General features: G+C 41.7%; 1 protein-coding gene across 3 annotated transcripts in view; it reads right to left on the reverse strand.

Moving 5' to 3' along the window:
- Nucleotides 1-22,575, reverse strand: part of LOC126458048 (Golgi-specific brefeldin A-resistance guanine nucleotide exchange factor 1) — a 317,427-nt gene extending 294,852 nt beyond the window's left edge. For all 3 annotated transcript variants that reach the window (XM_050094843.1, XM_050094842.1, XM_050094841.1), the window contains exons 1-3: nt 22,331-22,575; nt 4,863-4,962; nt 2,533-2,631 (exon numbers count right to left, since the gene is read on the reverse strand). In XM_050094843.1, coding sequence (XP_049950800.1) covers nt 2,533-2,631; nt 4,863-4,962; nt 22,331-22,447 — 316 coding nt within the window. In that variant the 5' untranslated portion in view covers nt 22,448-22,575. The remainder of the gene's footprint in view (nt 1-2,532; nt 2,632-4,862; nt 4,963-22,330) is intronic.
- Nucleotides 22,576-23,064: the final 489 nt, after the last annotated feature.

The raw sequence follows: 23,064 nt of genomic DNA on the forward strand, positions 1-23,064 counted from the left end.
GCAGCAATTTTTGAGCCTGGAGGGCACTGTGTGTTTCCAACAACAGGGTGCCATTCCGTAATCTGGAACAAGACTTTACAGGACCCGCAATTGCGTCGACACCTTTCTGAATAATGAAAGGGTTGACCGTGGAAAAGTCGTGACCTTCGTCAGACCGAGAAACAACAAGGAAATGTGGCAACGATGGAAGAACCGTCTGTGGCTGAGACTCAGTGAACTTACGTTTGTGAGCAGACATAGTGGAAGGTGAGGAAACCATTGCGGAAGAATCCCCCATGATTACCGGCGTCTCCGATGGCGCGCTCCTCCCTTGTGGGGGCCCTCACCGAGGGCACACCCGCCTTAGGTGATTGTTCACACCTCAGGTCACACCTCCCGACAAACGGACGGAGGAACCAATCGGCACTTTCGGAAGGTATCAGCTCGGGTAATCACCCCTCCCTGGGCCTGGCCGTTACCAGGGGGTATGTACGTGTCCTACCTGTCTACCCGGGGCGGGGAATTACGCGTTACCCCGTCACCGGCTATGCATGGAAGTGCGTGGGTCGGCCTTCAGACACGCACAGGGAGGAAGAAAGAGACAGGGAAAGGAAAGAAGAGAGGTCTCAAACGCCGCAGCGGAGAAAAGGGGAAAGAGAAGAGGTAAAGAGAAGAGGTAAGGAAAAGAGAAGGACGAAGAAAGATGAAGACATACAAGCAAGGAAGGCGAAGAGTGTGGTACATTTACAAGCGTCCGTCTCCGGACGTAGGCACAAACCATACTCCCAGAGGGGGAGAAAGGGAAGGAAAGAGCCAGATGTGAGGGGGGGGGGGGGGGGGGGGGGCGAAGATGGGGGATGGGGAAGGATACGGAAAGGGAAGGTATGCAGCCCGGAAAGGAAGGAGGGCCACATTAGCTCGGGGTCCCGTGCTCGCTACGCACGTGTCCACAAAAGAGTTGTGGACCCCCTGGGGGGCTGGGCCTGGCCTGTACCAGGGGATACGTGGGATACATTCAAACCCTACCTGTCAACACGGAGCTGGGAATTATGCATTATCCAGTCACCTGTTATGCGTCAGATGCGTGAACCAGCCTTCAGGAGCTCACAAGATGGAAGAAGAAAAAGAGTAACCTCAAACACCGAAGCGGTGGAAGGATAGAAGGAGGCGAACGAAGAAAGAAAAAAAGGAACCAAAAACAGTGGTGAGACTGCTCTTACATCAGCCACTGAAAATGCGGAACACGTTCTCAAAAACACCCAGACCTGTTCCCCAGGGGAGGGGAAAACGAATAGCAAGAGGATAGACATGCAGCACAGAAGGAAAAAGATGCTGCAAAGACTAGGCCCCATGGTAGTCAAGCATTAACCCATCAAAGAGTGGCAATCTGCCTGGGGAGTACATACAAAGAATCAACAATATACCCTACAAGTCTCAATTCGACGTCTGACAGAACTGATAGAGGTGGAAGACATTCAGCGAAGTTAATATGGTAGCTGTAGTTGACTTTCCTGAAATTCTTCAAATTTTTACATTAAACTGAGCTGAGATGGATAATCCTTTTGACAGACAGCACAATAAATAGTCAAAAATATCTGTAACTAACAGTCCACAGAGGACATGAAAGTGTTTAAGTACAGGTACAGTCACCATTATCAACGTACATCTGCCAATCTAATTATTTCTACCAATATACGTTTACAACTTATCCTTTAACCACCTTAAATTTATACAAATATGTTATTATTTGACAATTATTTATATTTAAATTAACTATCCTCATGGTTACTTCGTGTTCACACAACCATCTGCCTAACCTCAGGATCCTCAAATCAAACTGAACACTATTATTACTGACACCTAAATAAATTGTATGAAGACAGACAAATCAGGAATGGTACGGCCATATTAGGAGAATTGAGGAAAATGAGACTCCTAAATATATTATGAGTACTGTCCAGAAAAATACATAAAAAAAAAAGACTGACTGAAGGTGAACAGACAACTGTGAGATTTGAAATGTAGGAAGCAGAAAAATTAATAGTATTTCCAATCAAAGAAAGAAAATATGAATACAGGGACATTTTATATACACATTTAATTCGATTTTTTTTTTAAAAAATAACAAATCCATTACCATAGATCATATCATATATGCTCACCTTAAATATGCAACACCAAAACACACAATACCTATATATTATTTAAAAAAATGATTTAATCATCTCTTCTATAGTACAATCAAGGTGAATCATTCCTGTAATACCAAATGCACTGACTCACTATTTGCTGTTAAATGAAGCAACAACATTACACAAGAGGCAACTGAAAAGTTTCCATTTGACAGCATTGTTGCAGAGTATATGCAACCAACAGTGACCCGATGTGGATATATAAGCACCAACACTTAGGCAAGGGGTTAGTATAGGCCTCTGAATGGAAACTTTATCGCTGCCCATTATAGAAGTTATTTAGCATGCTAAACAATATCCAAAAAAATAGAAAAAGTTAGGAAACTTTCAGTATCAAATAATTATTTGAAGTGTTGCTTACCTATCAGGCCATAAGACAAAAACTTATTCACCGATGAAAGTGCTAAGCTAGTAACTGGACCAGTTGTCTCCTCAGAACGAATCACCTCCAGAAATGGGCCTGCAATGAAATTACTATACTTCATACAACAGAGAAAGCTCAGTCAGGACTGAAGCTAGTATATGTAATCTACAACTACTGTTTTAACCATGTTTCTCAATTTAAAGAGGCTCTCTGCATGGTCTCCAGAAAAGTGTTTCAGTTTCACTATTACATTTCATCCATCCATCAACCTGTATTTATTTCTCACTGCCTTCAATCTCCAATGCTTTTTAATTTCTTGTTGTGATCATGATCATCAAAATGCTGTCAGGGAAACATCTTTTACATTTTTAGGATTATATATTATTGTATGTACAGATTACTTAATAATTTAACACTGGCAACACACATCTTTGACAATGAGAAAGATAGCATGGGCAACACTACAAAAAATCTTGTCTGCAAACTACCACTTCATCGATAGTTGTTTGATTTATGGTTTTTATTCTGCTAATATGTGAAACCTTCAATAACCTGCCATGCAATGGCAAAAGTTTTTACAACAGTTAGCAAACACAGAAAGAGAAAGAAGATGCAGTAACATATAGGAAGTTTTTCATTGATCTATCAGTAAGTCATGCTAAAACTGCTCACAAAAGACACACAAAATGTGATAACCCTAATACTTCAGACACATGTGGATCTCACTGAGTATCAAATGAAACGGGTATACAGAGATTTTCATAGATTTCCATAAAGTTAGAACTATATGACTGTAAAATTCATAACATACACGGAAATAATGTTCTATAGAATAGCAACTGAAAACGAGGTGGTGATCAATCCTTGTGGAAACATTGAACCATTCCTATTCTGAGCACTGTGTACTGTGTACTCTTAATTGATGCAGCAAGTTAAGAAAATCAAACTTTTAGGACAGTGAATAACTGTATTATAAGCAGTACAATTACTCACACAGTCTGTTCATGAACACTGTGCATAACAGTAATAATTGTCAGAAAGAATGACAGAAGGTAGCACAAAAGTCTAGTTGTGAGGAAGGTGGGTGCACGAGGGGCACAGAAAGAATCCTAATTAAGTGTAATTCTTCTGCTGCCAATGTGGTCATTTAGAAAACTCTTGGGTCTGTTCACCAACATGAACACATGGAAGTTTACAAGTAAACTTCTGAAAGAGCACTAATCAAAATTTGTCTTCCTCACATACATCTAAAATAAACATGTTGGTGACATAAGACAAAATTTGGGTTTTTCATCATCTACACTATAGACAGAAACATGGCTACAGGAAGAATAGCAAATAATAAATTTTTACTTAGTGTGTGTGTGTGTGTGTGTGTGTGTGTGTGTGTGTGTGTGTGTGTGTGTGTGTGTGTGTGTGAGAGAGAGAGAGAGAGAGAGAGAGAGAGAGAGGGGGGGGGGGGGGGAGGGGGGGACAAATATGTCTTCACCTCCAGTTTATTCCTTAATCCATTTATTAGTATTCCCGTCTCTCCTAGTAATTTTCAAGAAGTGTTAGTTCTCAAGCAACCCTCAGTTTTTGAACAGTTTTCATGATGGAAGTCTATCTCAGTGTCTTAAGTGAAAACTGACAATACACAATGATTGTAAATCTTATAGTCAAGTTTAGAAATATCTTTAGTTTACCAAAAGCACTGCAGGATATTTACACTATTCTCTGTATTTCTTTTGTTGTCCCATCACCATCTTCAAATACTTTAAATGCAAAAATTCATCAACAGAATTTATGACTTCATTCTTAACTTATGTTACTGCATTTTCAATGTACTGAATATACATTAGTGCAGATTTATTACATTTGGTTTTCAAGCCTACTTTTAAAATTAGTTAATTATGTTTTCCATTTGCTACTTAAGGCTACCTGTGCCAGAGGCAAATGGCATAATATGATCAACAAGATGATGGTTAAGATACGCTCAACTAACACACATCCATTGCAATGCGGAATCTTCCTGCCCAACTTCTTTCAGTTTCTCACTAATACCTAATTTTTTTATTACAATAATGAAGGCTGAATTACCTCTTTTCTTCACAAATACTGTAGATACAAATTTTGTTGAAATTGAGTAAAAATCTTTTGCAGAGCAAAGTATTAATACACATTACTACTTTCTACAATTTTGTCCATTACTTGTAAGTGGTCCATTTGGTTACATCCATTTCAAAAGCCAAACTGCTCCTTTGTTTTACTAAAGCTAATGACTTTTTTTTGTCTTTTACATTACAAAGAGTATGGATACAAAAGCATTCAATAAACAGCCAGCTTACCCAGATAATGGTTAGGATCCAAGTCCCGTAAGTCACCAAGCTGATTAAGAACTTCTTTTACATCAGTGAAGCTTCTGATAAGTTTATCATGTCCTTCATCCTGAAAAAATCCATAGTTTTATATTTATTTTTTCCTACTCAGAGAAGTAAAATACAGGAAGCCGATGCAGCTATGGTGTTCAAGGGAAAGGCTGACAACATATCACAATGTTTTAAAAACAAAACAGTCGACAAAATTTTAATTTCTAATTCATTTTTCTTTATCCACCTGCACAAAACTTTACCTTTGTGCATTAAGTGTCACATGTTGTGGAGATTAGCATAGGCAAAGAAACACTACTGTTGGACGCTCTAAACAAAGGAAGTTTATTTAGACCGGTAAGTCACAGTACATGTTGGCAGATGCTGAAGGCCAGTACTAGTACATTAATGACGTGAGGCAATGCATCCCACTTAGAACACTGTTCGGACAGATGGAGTAGGTATTCTTGTGTGATGGATGTCAACCTGTGATAAAATGGAGCCCTGTTATGTCAGTCATCTCTCATCAGAAATTTGTACAGGAGTGCAATGTCCTATCCTGAGCATCTGTCTGTCTACCTGCAGCAATGTGGAGGCAGTCTGTATTGTCACAAAAAGACTGCATCACACTAAAACATCCAAATTTTGTCACAGTGATTTGAACAATAATACAGACATAAGGATACTTGTCTGCTCTCTCCACCATTCTTCCCCTCCACTCACCTGTTACATGAGATGCTATTAAGTGAGATGCACATACTTTGGACTATTCAAATGGCTCTGAGCACTATGGGACTCAACTGCTGAGGTCATTAGTCCCCTAGAACTTAGAACTAGTTAAACCTAACTAACCTAAGGACATCACAAACATCCCTGCCCGAGGCAGGATTCGAACCTGCGACCGTAGCGGTCTTGCGGTTCCAGACTGCAGCGCCTTTAACCGCACGGCCACTTCGGCCGGCATACTTTGGACTAAACTGATTGATCTCTTAGAGCAATGGGAAGTGGTCAAATATTAGGATGAATCTCAATGCTTTTGATGTTTCATAGAGTCTACCTCATAATGGGGGAGAAGAGGACTTTTCCTCCTTGTCACCTAATCCTGCATTCCTCCCATGGCATGGCCAGGGAAGGGAACATGTTGAGATTGTATTTCATTGCATCATTGCATCCCCCCATGAACCATGGACCTTGCCGTTGGTGGGGAGGCTTGCGTGCCTCAGCGATACAGATAGCCGTACCGTAGGTGCAACCACAACGGAGGGGTATCTGTTGAGAGGCCAGACAAACGTGTGGTTCCTGAAGAGGGGCAGCAGCCTTTTCAGTAGTTTCAAGGGCAACAGTCTGGATGATTGACTGATCTGGCCTTGTAACATGAACCAAAACGGCCTTGCTGTGCTGGTACTGCGAACGGCTGAAAGCAAGGGGAAACTACAGCCGTAATTTTTCCCGAGGGCATGCAGCTTAACTGTATGATTACATGATGATGGCGTCCTCTTGGGTAAAATATTCCGGAGGTAAAATAGTCCCCCATTCGGATCTCCGGGCGGGGACTACTCAAGAGGATGTCGTTATCAGGAGAAAGAAAACTGGCGTTCTACGGATCGGAGCGTGGAATGTCAGATCCCTTAATCGGGCAGGTAGGTTAGAAAATTTAAAAAGGGAAATGGATAGGTTGAAGTTAGATATAGTGGGAATTAGTGAAGTTCGGTGGCAGGAGGAACAAGACTTCTGGTCAGGCGACTACAGGGTTATAAACACAAAATCAAATAGGGGTAATGCAGGAGTAGGTTTAATAATGAATAGGAAAATAGGAATGCGGGTAAGCTACTATAAACAGCATAGTGAACGCATTATTGTGGCCAAGATAGATACGAAGCCCACACCTACTACAGTAGTACAAGTTTATATGCAAACTAGCTCTGCAGATGACGAAGAAATTGAAGAAATGTATGATGAAATAAAAGAAATTATTCAGATTGTGAAGGGGGACGAAAATTTAATAGTCATGGGTGACTGGAATTCGAGTGTAGGAAAAGGGAGAGAAGGAAACATAGTAGGTGAATATGGATTGGGGGACAGAAATGAAAGAGGAAGCCGCCTGGTAGAATTTTGCACAGAGCACAACATAATCATAACTAACACTTGGTTTAAGAATCATGAAAGAAGGTTGTATACATGGAAGAACCCTGGAGATACTAAAAGGTATCAGATAGATTATATAATGGTAAGACAGAGATTTAGGAACCAGGTTTTAAATTGTAAGACATTTCCAGGGGCAGATGTGGACTCTGACCACAATCTATTGGTTATGACCTGTAGATTAAAACTGAAGAAACTGCAAAAAGGTGGGAATTTAAGGAGATGGGACCTGGATAAACTAAAAGAACCAGAGGTTGTACAGAGATTCAGGGAGAGCATAAGGGAGCAATTAACAGGAATGGGGGAAATAAATACAGTAGAAGAAGAATGGGTAGCTTTGAGGGATGAAGTAGTGAAGGCAGCAGAGGATGAAGTAGGTAAAAAGACGAGGGCTAGTAGAAATCCTTGGGTAACAGAAGAAATATTGAATTTAATTGATGAAAGGAGAAAATATAAAAATGCAGTAAGAGAAACAGGCAAAAAGGAATACAAACGTCTCAAAAATGAGATCGACAGGAAGTGCAAAATGGCTAAGCAGGGATGGCTAGAGGACAAATGTAAGGATGTAGAGGCCTATCTCACTAGGGGTAAGATAGATACCGCCTACAGGAAAATTAAAGAGACCTTTGGAGATAAGAGAACAACTTGTATGAATATCAAGAGCTCAGATGGAAACCCAGTTCTAAGCAAAGAAGTGAAAGCAGAAAGGTGGAAGGAGTATATAGAGGGTCTATACAAGGGCGATGTACTTGAGGACAATATTATGGAAATGGAAGAGGATGTAGATGAAGATGAAATGGGAGATATGATACTGCGTGAAGAGTTTGACAGAGCACTGAAAGACCTGAGTCGAAACAAGGCCCCCGGAGTAGACAATATTCCATTGGAACTACTGACGGCCGTGGGAGAGCCAGTCCTGACAAAACTCTACCATCTGGTGAGCAAGATGCATGAAACAGGCGAAATACCCACAGACTTCAAGAAGAATATAATAATTCCAATCCCAAAGAAAGCAGGTGTTGACAGATGTGAAAATTACCGAACTATCAGCTTAATAAGTCACAGCTGCAAAATACTAACACGAATTCTTTACAGACGAATGGAAAAACTAGTAGAAGCCAACCTCGGGGAAGATCAGTTTGGATTCCGTAGAAACACTGGAACACGTGAGGCAATACTGACCTTACGACTTATCTTAGAAGAAAGATTAAGGAAAGGCAAACCTACGTTTCTAGCATTTGTAGACTTAGAGAAAGCTTTTGACAATGTTGACTGGAATATTCTCTTTCAAATTCTGAAGGTGGCAGGGGTAAAATACAGGGAGCGAAAGGCTATTTACAATTTGTACAGAAACCAGATGGCAGTTATAAGAGTCGAGGGACATGAAAGGGAAGCAGTGGTTGGGAAGGGAGTAAGACAGGGTTGTAGCCTCTCCCCGATGTTGTTCAATCTGTATATTGAGCTAGCAGTAAAGGAAACAAAAGAAAAATTCGGAGTAGGTATTAAAATTCATGGAGAAGAAATAAAAACTTTGAGGTTCGCCGATGACATTGTAATTCTGTCAGAGACAGCAAAGGACTTGGAAGAGCAGTTGAATGGAATGGACAGTGTCTTGAAAGGAGGATATAAGATGAACATCAACAAAAGCAAAACAAGAATAATGGAATGTAGTCTAATTAAGTCGGGTGATGCTGAGGGAATTAGATTAGGAAATGAGGCACTTAAAGTAGTAAAGGAGTTTTGCTATTTGGGGAGCAAAATAACTGATGATGGTCGAAGTAGAGAGGATATAAAATGTAGGCTGGCAATGGCAAGGAAAGCGTTTCTGAAGAAGAGAAATTTGTTAATATCCAGTATTGATTTAAGTGTCAGGAAGTCATTTCTGAAAGTATTCGTATGGAGCGTAGCCATGTATGGAAATGAAACATGGACGATGAATAGTTTGGACAAGAAGAGAATAGAAGCTTTCGAAATGTGGTGCTACAGAAGAATGCTGAAGATTAGATGGGTAGATCACATAACTAATGAGGAAGTATTGAATAGGATTGGGGAGAAGAGAAGTTTGTGGCACAACTTGACCAGAAGAAGGGATTGGTTGGTAGGACATGTTCTGAGGCATCAAGGGATCACCAATTTAGTATTGGAGGGCAGCGTGGAGGGTAAAAATCGTAGGGGGAGACCAAGAGATGAATACACTAAGCAGATTCAGAAGGATGTAGGCTGCAGTAGGTACTGGGAGATGAAAAAGCTTGCACAGGATAGAGTAGCATGGAGAGCTGCATCAAACCAGTCTCAGGACTGAAGACCACAACAACAACAACATACGAGGCCTTTCCATTCGAAGAGACTACTAGGACCGTGTGACTACAGCAGGAGAAAGTTTAAGTTGCTTCATGTTCAAACTATCTGCCATAGTGCCATCCACTCCAAATGGGGGTTCTCCCCATGGGTGCCACCCAGCTACAGCAATGGCTACCAGGCCAGTAATCCGTTGCTGGGAGTCCCCATGCCCCAGTAATGACGGGCACATACTCCATGGCGTACATGGTGAGTGTGCAGCACAGGCACTAACAGTGCGATCCCTTTGTGGTCAGGAGCTACCACCGTGCAGGTACTTGATGACATCCTCTCCCCCCTCCCACAAAACGGGACTGCTACTGTGCTGGGTTCTGAGCATACTAAAACAACAGGAAGGTAGGGTACCAGGGTTAAAGGGCATAGATGCAGAGCATACACCACAGTGGGCAACCTCCCCTGCATGACGCACACTTCTGTAAAATTTGGGAAAGTTGGCCGGTCAAACCCAATAATGGGGACCAAATAATCGTTAATGTAAGGTGAAGATAGTGCCGAGAGTGAAACTGGAAATCAAGACCAAAATTATGAATTAAGTCCAAGCAGGGACTGCACCAAAAGGACCATCTGATGGAAAGTCAGAAGACTTAAGAGAATCGACTTGTAGGTTGGCAGCACAGAAAGAGGAAGTAGTGCTGCAAAGGTTGGGATCCCAATGGTAGCCAAGCACGTTCTCACCAAAGAGCAGTGAGCCCCTGGAGTGAGAGAAGGGAGGGGTGTCATGGAGGTGGATGAGATCATGTCAGATGGATTGGCTGTGAAGGCTTAACTCAATGGTATTTCAGGTCTACAGAAGTCTATTGAAGTCAAAGTACTAGAAATTGCACATCACATTACATTTCATTTCAGCAGCGGAGTACAGTTCCAAGATCATAGTGTATGTGTCACATTGTTGCACGCTGAGGTCCATCTTAAACAGAATCCCACATGTAGCTGTTTTTCTTGCTGTCATACCTTCATCTCAAGTCCAACGGCAATGGAATAACAATGGCTGTCTCTGAGACCCCACTGATACTCAGGAATTTGGGCCTATAATTGTGTTTGTACACACCTATTTAGGATCACCACTGCCCACCCTGAATGGGGAAGGCCTTAGAAAATATAGGCTAAACATCTGTAGTCTCTCAGCCGGCTGGGAGGCCACATCCAGTGAGTGATGTGGTATAAACATGAAGATTACAAAAACTTTAATAATAGGAATGCCCCATGATCCAGCCATACTTGATCTGAAAGATAAGAGGCCTGAGACAAGAACAGTGCTTTTCACCCATGACCTCGGTTCAGTTAACATTGATATTACTGTCTTAAGTGACACCAGACTGTCTAGCGTAGGTAAATTATAGAGTTCAGTTCAGGTTATGACATTTTCTGAAAGGGAAAAGATAAGAGAGTGTCACATTCATGGTGCTAGAATCACCGTGAAGTCCACATTGGTAAATGATCATGAGGTAACTCCAACTGTTGCCGGTGAAATAATTGTTTGTCTCAGAATCCCATTCTCTGAAGGCAAATTTATGACATCTCTGCATATGCTTCCACCCTGGATGCTGGGTTAAACCATCACCAAAGTACGACCTAGAGATAAACTGTTATTACATGATGAATTCAAAACCAGAGCTGCTAAAGTTAATCAATTACAAAGCACTGTGATGGTTGGTCTATGCTCTGAATGTGAACACTATTACTATCACTCAGTTCTGCTTACCTAACCACTACAAGACCACTTGGATGCATGCATCCTCACTTAAACCACAGGCATATCCTCAATTACATCATCACTAAGCAATGTGATAAAATGGAAGTCCTTGTTACCAGGACTGCAAGAAATGTCGATGACTGCTGGACAGATCATAAGTTCCTTTTTGCCAGCTGAGAATCTCGATCTGTTGCAAACCAAAAAGATCCATCCACAACCCACCCAAGTGGAAATTCAACACTTCGTAACTTTAAATTTACTGCCGCAGATTACAGAAAATCAATCCCAAATAAGCTGGTTCATCATCCAGTCAGTACTAATTATGCAAATGAGGAGTGGGCCACACTTCAGAAAATAATTTTTGAGTCTGAGGAAAAAATAGGTTTTATAAAGAAAAAAAGACAAAACTTGTTTGATGAAAATAACAAAGAAATTATGTGTCTGATCAATATCAAATGGGAAAGCCCATCTATCCTTCAAGATCCTTCTCGCGGTGTGAAAAAATTACATTTCATGGAAGTTACAGGGAAAAGCAGGCACAAATTAAGGAAATGAAGAAAAACTGATTGCAACAAAAAGCAAAGAACTGTAAAGACTATCTGATGCCCATGACCTGCAAAACTTGTGTGCAGACAAAGGACACATACAGACCAGTTCGATCCTTGTCAGGAACACTAAAGACTGCTGACAATTCCATCACTTTAACTGACTACGAAAAAACCTTAACGCTTTGGAAGGAACATTTCTCTGAGCTTCTAAATTGTGCCTCCAATGTTGCTGAGGACTTTCTTCACAATGTCACTCAGCAACCTCAATAACCATGGATGGCAGTTCCACCCACATACAGAGACTATCAAAGCACTCACTCAACTAAGACCACAAAAAACTCTTGGTCCTGATAATAGCCCTCTGGAATTGGTACTAAATGGAGATGTACCCTCAAAGACTATACTTTTTACACTCATCCTCTTAATTTCTTAACCCCAGAAGAACCTGTTGACTTTAAGAATGTTACCACCATCATTGTCTTGAAGAAAGGCAACCATAGTACATGTGTGAACTACCAAGGTACATCACTGCTGCCAACTGCAGGTAAAATTTCGAATTCTATTAAATCGACCAATCATTTCAGAGACCATTTCGCCTGAATCTCAATGTGGTTTCTGAGCCTCTAGAGGTATAACAGATATTATGATCTGGGACAGACAAGTCAATGAGAAATGAAGAGAGCAACAGGAGCCTCTATACTTAGTTTTCAATGACTTGGGAAAATCTTTTGATTCAGAATGTGAATCTGTCTCGTGGAAACTACTGAGACACTTCGGTTGTTCTGAACATTATGTGGAATTGGTTCAAGTTCTTCACGATAGCACGGTTGCGCAAGTTCTTCACCATGACTCTGCATCCAAGTCATTCTCAATCACTCAGTGATTGAAACAAAGCTGTGTGCTCGCTCTAACACTCTTAGCATTGTACATGGCTGCCATGCTGTATGAATCACCTACAAACAACCAAAGCATGGAGATTAAGTTTTGTTTTGATGGAGGTCTCTTCAATCTCGCAACATTTCATTCACAAAATCTTACTCAGGTCACAGAACTACAGTATGTCAATGACACCACCTCTTCTGCTTCAACATCTGCACTGTTATAACAGTCATTCAGCTGCTTTAAAACTGTGTGTAATTGCATTGATCTTACCATCAAAATGAAAAAACGAAGGCTTTCACAACCTGCCAACCACATAAAGTAGACAACAGACAGTTCCTTTAATATTTTTACAACTGTAACGATTCAGATACATTTAGTATTCTGTTACTGTTAATAATTCATTTCTAAACCAATGGTCTCAAACACGGGTGTGGTGTAAGTATTAATGCACTGTGTACTGGTGGTGGGACACCATTGCAATAATGCCTTCCCTTTCCTCAACTGACTAGATAGCCTCACGTTCTGAAGTTACACATACACTGGGTATGTGTTCCTTATTCACGTAATGTTTGAAAAACTCTCAGAAATTCCCTGGCGCAGAGGGGTTTGTCAATCAGGGAAACATCTCTGGTATACTCTCACAGCAGCATGGGTATTGCCATTACAGTACCTGTACACAAACAACATGTCTGTGTATTCTGCATGGGTGAGCGTATGTGACGTGTTTGTATACACGGACACAATGGAACTTCCCAATTAAACAAGACTCAAGAACTATATGCATACGGCCTCATGACTTCTCGCTGATCCAACTCAGGATTGCACACTGAATATGCTTGCAGCTGTTGCCTCTGTGCAATGTCACTGTGTTGCCATCTGTTTGAGAACCCCCACACCCCTCGTAGGGTGGGTCAGTCACCTGTCCCACCATTACTCTGTCCACCACAGCACCTAGGCAGCACTTCGATAAGTAATACTCACACCTGTATTCATATCCATTCATGGATGCGTGTAGTCTTCAACCCACTCCAGTTTCGTATGGATCAAAAACTGGACACATGTTCATAGGCCTTTTTCGGTTTATTTTCACACGTAGAATCACCTCACAAATTATATGATATTCCTCCTGAACTACCCTGTACACTAGCTGCTGGCTGCGATGTCACTGGTGCTCATGGCATCACCATATATGAGTGTACACTGACTCAGTTTTCGACTTACCCGCTTCAACCATGCAATCGCTGGACCCTATGCTGAGCTGAGCTGCAGGCCACTATCTCTATTCAGTGTCTTATGGTGATTTTTATTTCAATGCTTCTTTAATGACATAGTTCCCAGAGCTGCTGGTGCAAGACATGACACAGGTTCATCAAATTTTATGTGGTGACCATTTCCTAAAGCATGCTCAACTAAAGGAGATTTTTCGGGGTAGCATAGGCAGTACCACCTCTCATGCTCCTCCTTCGATTGTTCCACAGTGCGTACTGTCTGCCTGGTGTTAAGACGGGCCACACTTGAAAGGTACCTTGTAGACCACAGGCATTCTGGGACCGGCTACATCTTTAACTGGTCTCAGTAACTGACTGATTTTTGTAAAGGTCTGGAATTGGGTCTAACCTGCAGCACTTCACTGTCCGCCACCCCCACCATACTATCACATCCCTCACCCTAGCTGCCCCAGCCTACTCCGAACCCCCACCCAGTTGCCACTACCATCATGCACTGGTGCTGCTGCTCGCAGTGTGGTTTCAGTTGCCTGAGACTGCAGTCATGTGGACGAGTTGCATTTTGTGTGTGTGTGTGTGTGTGTGTGTGTGTGTGTGTGTGTGTGTGTGTGTGTGTGTTTTGACAAAGGCCTTAATGGCTGAAAACTTTAATTGTGAGAGTCTTTTGTTGTGCTTATCTGCGGCTCAGCATCTCCGTTATATGGTGAGCAGCACCTTCTCATAATAAGGTCAAGGAGAAGGTCATGAACAGCAGATATCATACAGGATGAGACAAATCAATGGGCTGGAAACTGCTGATTGAAGCACCAACAATTAAAATGATGTCAAGGAGGATATTTTCAATAAAAAGGAGAGCTCTGTTAAAAGACATCAACTGAACCTTAATAACACTACACGTTCCCACAACAGTTGATGGTCCTGACCAGCGAGAGATGTAAACGCATATCCCATTTTAATCATGGTTTTAGAGCTGTTAGTGTAAAAATAGTAGCATCATGTTACTCCTGAAAAATAAAGAGACACAGATGATGATAGGTCATTGGGGTAACGAACTTTAGGACCTTGAAATAGACTGGTTCTAACTCCTGATCTGTCCCCTAACCAAGGGTGGCTGGGGAGGAGAGGTGCAGAAAACATGGGGACCACATCCTAACGAGGTTAGACAGATGCATTCCAAGTGGTAATCCCATCCAAGGACATGTGACAGCGGGCTTACGACCCTTGTGATCAGGAAATTGCGAGATGGTGATTGCGCAAGTGAACGAGAGTTGGTATCACTGAAAGTGAAGATGGAAGATCACTACTTCAGCAAGGAGACTGTCTTAAGTACTTGTCTAGAAGCAGCCAGTGAACAGTCTTGCTCCACAATGAAGACTGGGTACAAGAACTTCAAAGCTGTAGGTGCCGCTGAGCCATAAAAATGGCAACCGTAGTCGAATGTGGAAAAAACCAGGGCCCAGAAAATATGAGAGTAGCACAAGATTCACCCCAGGAGTTGCGGACAAGGAAGCAGAAAGTGTATAACTTTTGCATGTAGCTAGCCTTTAGTTAGTGTATATGAGGCAGCCATGAGTCTTTTTAATCAAGAGGAGCCTCAAATATCAGGAATGTGCAACAACGCCCAAGAGCTGGATATCCAAATAAAGTTCTGGGTCAGAATGGACCGTCGTACAACAGAAATGCATGACTTGAATTTAGTGGGTTTACAGCCATGAGAAACAGTCCACACAGAGGCAATTCAGATGGTTGGTGGGTTGGTTGGCTGGACGATTAAAGGGACCAAACTACTAGGTCATCCGACCCTTTTTCCTTGAAAAGACAGGTCTACATGACTGCACATCAGAGATGGCCTACCGCGCAAAACCCAGCTGAAGGAAACCCCAAGGTCTACCAAAGTCCAACGAAGGCAAGATAAGGGACAAAAGAGAAGAAAGGTGGACACAGGAAAAAAGGCAGGCGAAGTGCGCCATATAGGAAGCAGCTGGAAGCCCCGACAGCAGAGTGCAATGCTAGGACAATGTCCCCCACTCCTGCCACTTACCAGTAATACCCCACTCAAATTGCCTAGGAAAGACTAGCAACATGGACAGGGCACAAGAAGAGCACATAGACAAAAGAAGACCAAGTCGAACAGACTACATGAAAGGGGGGAGGGGTGTGGAGGAAGAGTAGAAGAATAGGTAGGTTGTGGGCCGGGCTGGGCCACCAAACCCAAAAAACTGTAGTCTGGTCTGGGCAGAGTAGGCAACAGTGTTCTGCCAACACTAGAATGAGCCGATAACGTTAGCTGGCCCTTTCTTAAAGAGAGGGGTAAAAGCCCCCCTTCATGAATAAAACATAAAACTAAGTCAGTCGCTGAGGCACTGTCTCCTAACAACAGGGGTAATGAGTCAGGGAGATTAAGATTCCACCAGTGGGTGGCTCAGTTGGAAAAGTCCAGCAAAATGCGGACCATCATCAAACAGGAACCATGACAGTGGGATGGGTCCTTGCGATGGAGACGATTAAGAGTCAGACAAGTATGGCTGATGCGGAGCTGGCAAAGGACAGGAGAGTCCTTGGGAGAGGCCTGCATGGAGGCTAGTCTCATGTATCATCCATATTTTGATTGGTGGAGTCAGAGTGAGCCATTCCACATTACAGATCCCTAAAACTTGATGGCATAATACCGATCAGAGGTCAGTTTCCAGAATATCGGTCTCAAGAGACTGTTTACTGGTAGCCAATTTGGCCAAGCTATCAGCGAGTTCATTCCCCAGGATCCCACCATAGCCTGGGGTCCAGATGAAGGTCACCATTCAGATGGTTTCTTAAAACTGTCATTTAGTCAAAGCTACAGATTGATAGGTATATCATACACAAAAGTTGTCATCTTACAGCACAGAGGTGACCACTGGTCTGAAAGATCACTACTCCACTGATAGTGATGAGAAAAATAACACTCAATACGGAGCCTCTTCAAATGGGATAAAAACTGACAAATTTAGCATGTCTAGTGAAGGAATCCCCAATTTCAAAATTAAATATCTCTAAAACTAAGATAGATACATGAATGCTGCAAAAAGGTATGTTTGTGTTATAGCTGTAAGAATTTTATAAGAAAGCTATGCATAAGTTTTTAGTTAGTTCGAAAAGTTGCAAGCAGATGGCACTGTGAAGCTCACACACTATCAGCATGTACAATTAAATTAAACATTTGCAAACAGTCAGTGCAATCAAATTGTGATCTTTTTTAAATGTCCAATATGCAGGTGGCAGAAAAAAAACAATGAAAATTGTCATCACATCCTGTACTGTCTCCACAGAAATGGACCCAGGTGCCACACAGACTGCCAATTCAACCTCACGCAACATGGTGGGGTGGTTCCAGCAGACAGTGTCTTTCAATATGCCCCACAAAAGTAGTCACAAGGAGCTGGTTTGGGCAAATAGAGGCCAAATGATTCCTGCACTAGTAAATTTGCAATAATCCCGCACTATGAATCAATTGCCAAATTATTCATCAAGAAAGAGAAACGACTGTTCGGAGTGATGTGGTCTGATCCCATCTTGTGTATGAAACACTCAGTGCCGTATTGATTCTGCTACGCAACAAATTGTACCAAAATTGCAATGTAATGTTCACTAGTGATCATTTCTCAGATGAAAAAAGGGCCAATTATGCCTCTGCTGCCTACTACAGACTAAACAGAAACTTTGGGAGAATACAGTGGTTTTGCTTCACAAACAAGGATTTTTGTAATCCCACGTCACTAATTCTGTTTACTCACGACTCCATTCGGGTAGAAGTATATTTCATCTGTGAACCAGATGCAGCCAATGTCAAATGCTTCATTATCAATCACTGTGAAAATGTGGTTGCAAAGTCAGCCCACTGTCACACAGCTCATACAGTTATGGACTGGTGGCTCTGGATTTTGAATGGAAATGTGTAGCTCCATCTCGATATTTTCTGCATACTGGAATGCTTCAAACTAGTCTACTGCAATTCTTCAGATAGATTTTGTTGGATTTTGCTGAATAATTCCAGAAACCATGGCAACATTTTCAGGAGTAGCTACAATTTGCCTAGGGGCCGACATTCCCCACTGGATTGTCAGCCACACTGTCTGTCCATTCTAATTTTTAGAACAGCTTGCCAATGGTTTTTGCATTGCATCCCCTTGTAATATTACACCATGTTTGACACCTGTGCCTTGTTGCTGTAGGACTGGGTTCTAACCTATGGTATTCCAGTACAAGAAAAACATGTTGTCCAAGAGAACAGATGATTCCAACCTGTTCCTTCTGTACACTAACTTCCCTTCATCTTTCAAAGGTGGACCTTATCACCTTGAGCTGTTAGCAGCTTTTTGAACTATTTCGAAACTTCTGTATAAAGTTCATATAAAATTCTTACAGCTTTCACAATAAACATACCATTTGTTGCACTCATCTATTGACCTTCAGTTTTCCAGATATTTAATTTTGAAATTTGGTGCTCGTTCACTGGTCACCCTGTAGAGAACAGTAGGGTGCCTCAAAAGCCTTTGTCATAGAGGGTAAATAAACTGTGATGGCACTAAGGAGTCATATGCCTTATGTAGAGCCGGAAAGAATGCAATGAGGTGGTGGTGGTGGTTGTTAGAAAAAGTCTACTGGATTGCTGTTTACAACCTAACCATATGGCTAGTTGTGGATCACTCCTCTCAGATGCCACACTGATAGGGGGAACAAAAGGTTGTGAGATTTGAGAACCCAGCATAATCACCAAACTACAAACCTTTCCTGCAGTTTGTAGAGTATGTTGGTGACACTGATCAGTTGGTAGCTGATGATACATGTTGGATTTTAGCCTGGTTTAAGGATTGGGATGACGACACCATCTCACCATTGTGAAGGGAAAATACGGTGGAAGATCCTGAATAGACAGAATGTTTGAGTAACGTTCAGATGTTGGATCATCTGATTATGAATTGAATCAAGACTTTGAGCCATAGTGTGTGATGTTTCAAGAGCCTAAAGCAGTTCCCCGTCAGAGAAAGGTTCATTATTTAATTCAGTGTGACAGGGGTGAAAGACAAGGAGATGTCAACTTCTTGTTTACACATTCAAAGGGTACTGATATAAGCAGAGGATGCCAAATGCACAACCAAATGGGTCACAAGCTGTTCAAAAAGAACTGATGCTTCAGAACATATACCATCATTAGTAAGATACCTAGAATAGTTGTATCTCTTTGGTGACCTACAGTACTACAGAGCTTGGCCCACACCGAGGATGGAGGAGGAGGCTGCTCCAAGTGTTTCCTCTTACTGCATTTAATTAGACAGTGAGCCCTAGCACAAAGCCATTTAAAAGGGAGGAGACTGGTCTGTGAAGGATGTTGGTTGAGACACTGCAGGGTATTCCGATGAACTTGAATAGTAGTTGCAATGTTTTGGTTCGCCATGGTAGCTGCCAATGGTAGAGATGGCATGTAAAAAGGAAAACAGCAGTTCTAGGAACACAGTTGATTATGTTAGAGATGTCTAATCCAAACTTGGCAGTGTAATCTGGTACAGAGGTGGCAAAGATGACCGCACAGGTATACAACTGCTGCTTTTCTCTTTGAAGAATCTGATGTGAAGATCTGTCGGGCAATGACAAGGAAGTGATGAGATCACCAGGAAGTAGTCATGCGACAAAGATCACTGTGTAGAGACCATTGTGATAAAGCCACAAGAGTGACGGAGGATATTTAAGGTTGATAGATGAAAGGTGCCATGGGCAGTACTGAAGTGGGTAGGAGAACTGTCACTGAGGAGAGACAGATCAAGACTGGAATGAAGATGATCAATCAGAATGTTCTTACCAGATGAAGTAGTGCTTACCTACAGGGGTTGTGCACATTCAACAGGTAGGAGAAACGGGAGGGGGACGAGTTTTTGGTTTAAGGTGATCATTTCAAGGTAAGTAAGCATCCTGCCAGATGGTAAATAAACGTTTCACATGATGATCACTGGGCATTTTAGAACTTGCACTGCTAAAGCTTCAAACACAGTATGTAGGAGTATCCTCTCACTGATGTGATTTGTGTGAACCAATTCCTTACTTTGATCTCTTAGGGCCAGTACATTTCTGACTATGTATGGTAACCTCAAAGAGTTGGGGAATGGTCATCAGTGAAGACTTTCTTGGAGAACAAAATACAGATCACACAACAAGAGGAAACTAGTTGTAGCAGTTCTGAAAAAAGGAATAGCAATATCCACCAGAGTAGCCTTCTCCCAAGACTATTTGTCTTCACCTTCTTCTCTTTCACAACTTTTGGCAGCTGAGATTCTTATGAGAGCTTATTTATTAAGGGTGTAGGAATGGAAGAAGGGCAGGCATACCTGGAACCCAAAATCCATCGCTCCCTCAGCCAATGGCTGGTGTTGGGCCTCTGGTATGTTAAGTTTCCAGTGAGCTGGTTCCCAATAGGGAGCTGTGTCATTGGTGAATATCAGAGCAGAAAGCTGTTTCTGTGGCTAAATGAGGGGACTGATTCTCAAAGATGAGCCTGCAAGAATCAAGAGTCTGGAGGACCTATTGTCCCACCTGTCAAGTTTACTGGCGCGATACAAGATGATGGTGTTTAGAGAGTAAATAGACCAGGTACTACTCACCGCCTGGCCACAGTAGTGTCAAAAATAAATGTCACCTAGACTGGATGCAAATCACCATCATATTTCTGAGCTTCGAAACATAAGTGACCTCCAATTCCTGGATTTTGCATTCCCTGAGGAGGTTAAAACATTTCAGCGATTGGGGAGGGCGTTCTTCTTGCAACTGACACAGGTAGATGAATTTTCCTTATGTGGCAGGCTAGCCTCCAAAACTTGGGTTGTATGCATGCTGAAAAAACATATGCTCAAAGTACTGGCATTTAAAACACCACATCTGATTGGGTAACATGACTTCACATCACACTGGTAACACATGATTTTGACCACTCTGACAGTGAAACCCCCCTCAAAATGAGGATGAATGCACCAGTGTCTAGCTTGTTATTTGGTACGTCTTGGCAACGATGACATACAAAATTGATCCCACAAGTCTTGGAGTGCCCGTGTAGTTCTTCATCCATCTGCTGCAGTGCTAGGTTCTAGCAAAAAAAAATTAATTCCTGTATCATGTTGAGGTTGTCATGGCAAAATTTTCTACCTGAAGAGTGTTTGTGAAATACATTTTCAATAGTCTCAAAAAAAACTGTCTTGTTATCTTATTTTCAATTGCTTTATACTGAGCAGGGCTTTTCTCTTTCAGCCCATTCCTTTTGTCAAACAATATTTATGGGGTCATCCAAGGTTTCCTAGATTCTAACTTCTTATTCCTATTAAGTCTGTGGTTGCATTTGTATATTTTATCATCATCCAATTTATATGCTGCTCATTTCTTATGATATTTCAGCTGGTAATTCTTAAATCTGACACTGAACTTTGCCTCAATAAGTGTAGGTCACTATGTATATCAGCGCCACGTTAACTATGGCTACACTTTACTTGATTCCTGTAAATATGCTTTACTGTTATACAATCAATCATACATTGAGGTGACAAAAGTCATGGGATACATTCTAATATTGTGTTAGACCACTTTTTGCCCGACGTAGTGCAACAACTCAAGTGGCATGGAATCAACAAATTGTTGGAATTCCCATGCTGAAATATTGAGCCACATGCCTCTATAACAGCCCATAATTGAGACAGTGTTGCCGGTGTAGGACTCTGTGCATGAACTAACCTCTCTTATGTCCCATGTCAGGCGATCTATGTGGCAAAATCATTTGCTCAAACTGTCCACAATGTTCCTCAAACCAAATGCAACCAATTGTGGCCTAGTGCATTGTCATCCATAAAAAAACCATCTTTGTTTGGGAACATGAAGTACATAACCGGTTGCAAATCGTCTCCAAGTGAACATAATTTCCAGTCATTTCAGTTGGACCAAAGGACCCAGACCATTCCATGTAAATGGAGCCCACACCATTATGGAGCCACCATTAGCTTGCACAGTGCATTGTTGGTAACCTGAGTCCATGGCTCCGTGGGGTCTGCACCACACTCTAACCCTACCATCAGCTCTTACTAACTGAAATTGGTACTCATCTAATCAGGCAACGGTTTTCCAGTTGTCTGGGGTCAAACCGATATGGTCACGAGAACAGGAGAGGTGCTGCAAGCAATGTTGTGCAGTCATTTCAAAGGCACTATTGTCGGCCATCTGCTGCCATAGTTCATCCAAACCAAATTTCGCCGCACTGTCTTAATGGATCCATTCGTCATGTAACCCATATTTAATTCTGCAGTTATTTCATGTAATTTTGCTTGTTTGTTAGCACTGACAACTAAGCTATTGCCACTGCTCTCGGTCTTTAAGTGAAGCCATTGGGCACAGATTTTTCTCCTGTTGTAACCGTGTACCACTTATTATTAGAAAGGAACAAAACAGACGAATAAAAACGAATTGGTTACGATCCACAAAAGCTGTCAATAGTTGTTGTAAGTAGGCTATGGCAATTAACAGTACGACAGCTCTCAGACAAATATGTACAAATTATATTAGCTGCATAACAGAATATAAAATAATATTTACCTGGTATGAATGTGACGACCACCTAGCCCCTCTTCGCATAGCTGTCAGGAGTATTGTCATCTCCCCTTGCACCACATAAATGCCATTCCCAGGGCAAACCATTTTTTTATTCTCCATTATCGGTATAACCAGACTTACCTACGGTTTAACAATAATAGGTTTACATTATAATTACAACGTTCACATTCGCACAGATTCGACACTCATCAAACGCCACCACACAACTTCCAACTCGGTAGCATTCTCTATTGGACAGCTGGTAATGTGACATATCAGCTGAAGAGTCGATATATGCACAGCGGATGAACATCATGTTGATATTATAATTGTGGCAGAAAAATAAACTGATATGACAGTGTATATAGTTATCGGTACGTAAATACAAAGACGTTAATGCGGATGGAAAGTTTTAAGGTACAAAACATGCATAAATAACATTATTTTTGTTATTTTTTTTATGTCTCAGAGGCGCACGTAAACTGTCTGCAGTTTCTGTTCCACGGAATGAAGTGTAGAGTTTGTTTAATTTTGTCGTTTGAAACCATCAGAACGTTTACTCAACGTATCATTTTAAAAATCAAGGCGCAACAGAGTAGTTACTGGTACTGATCCGCATTTGCGTAACTAAAATTTACAGAGAGATTTCAATGTTTAATTTCATTTTTATTTGGCCCTGTTAAATTAAATTCTGTGCAAAGTTTGTGCTGTAATTTAGGACAAGTCAGTGAATATAG

The sequence above is a fragment of the Schistocerca serialis genome, chromosome 2 (genome assembly GCF_023864345.2).
Source record: "Schistocerca serialis cubense isolate TAMUIC-IGC-003099 chromosome 2, iqSchSeri2.2, whole genome shotgun sequence".
Lineage (NCBI taxonomy): Eukaryota > Metazoa > Arthropoda > Insecta > Orthoptera > Acrididae > Schistocerca > Schistocerca serialis.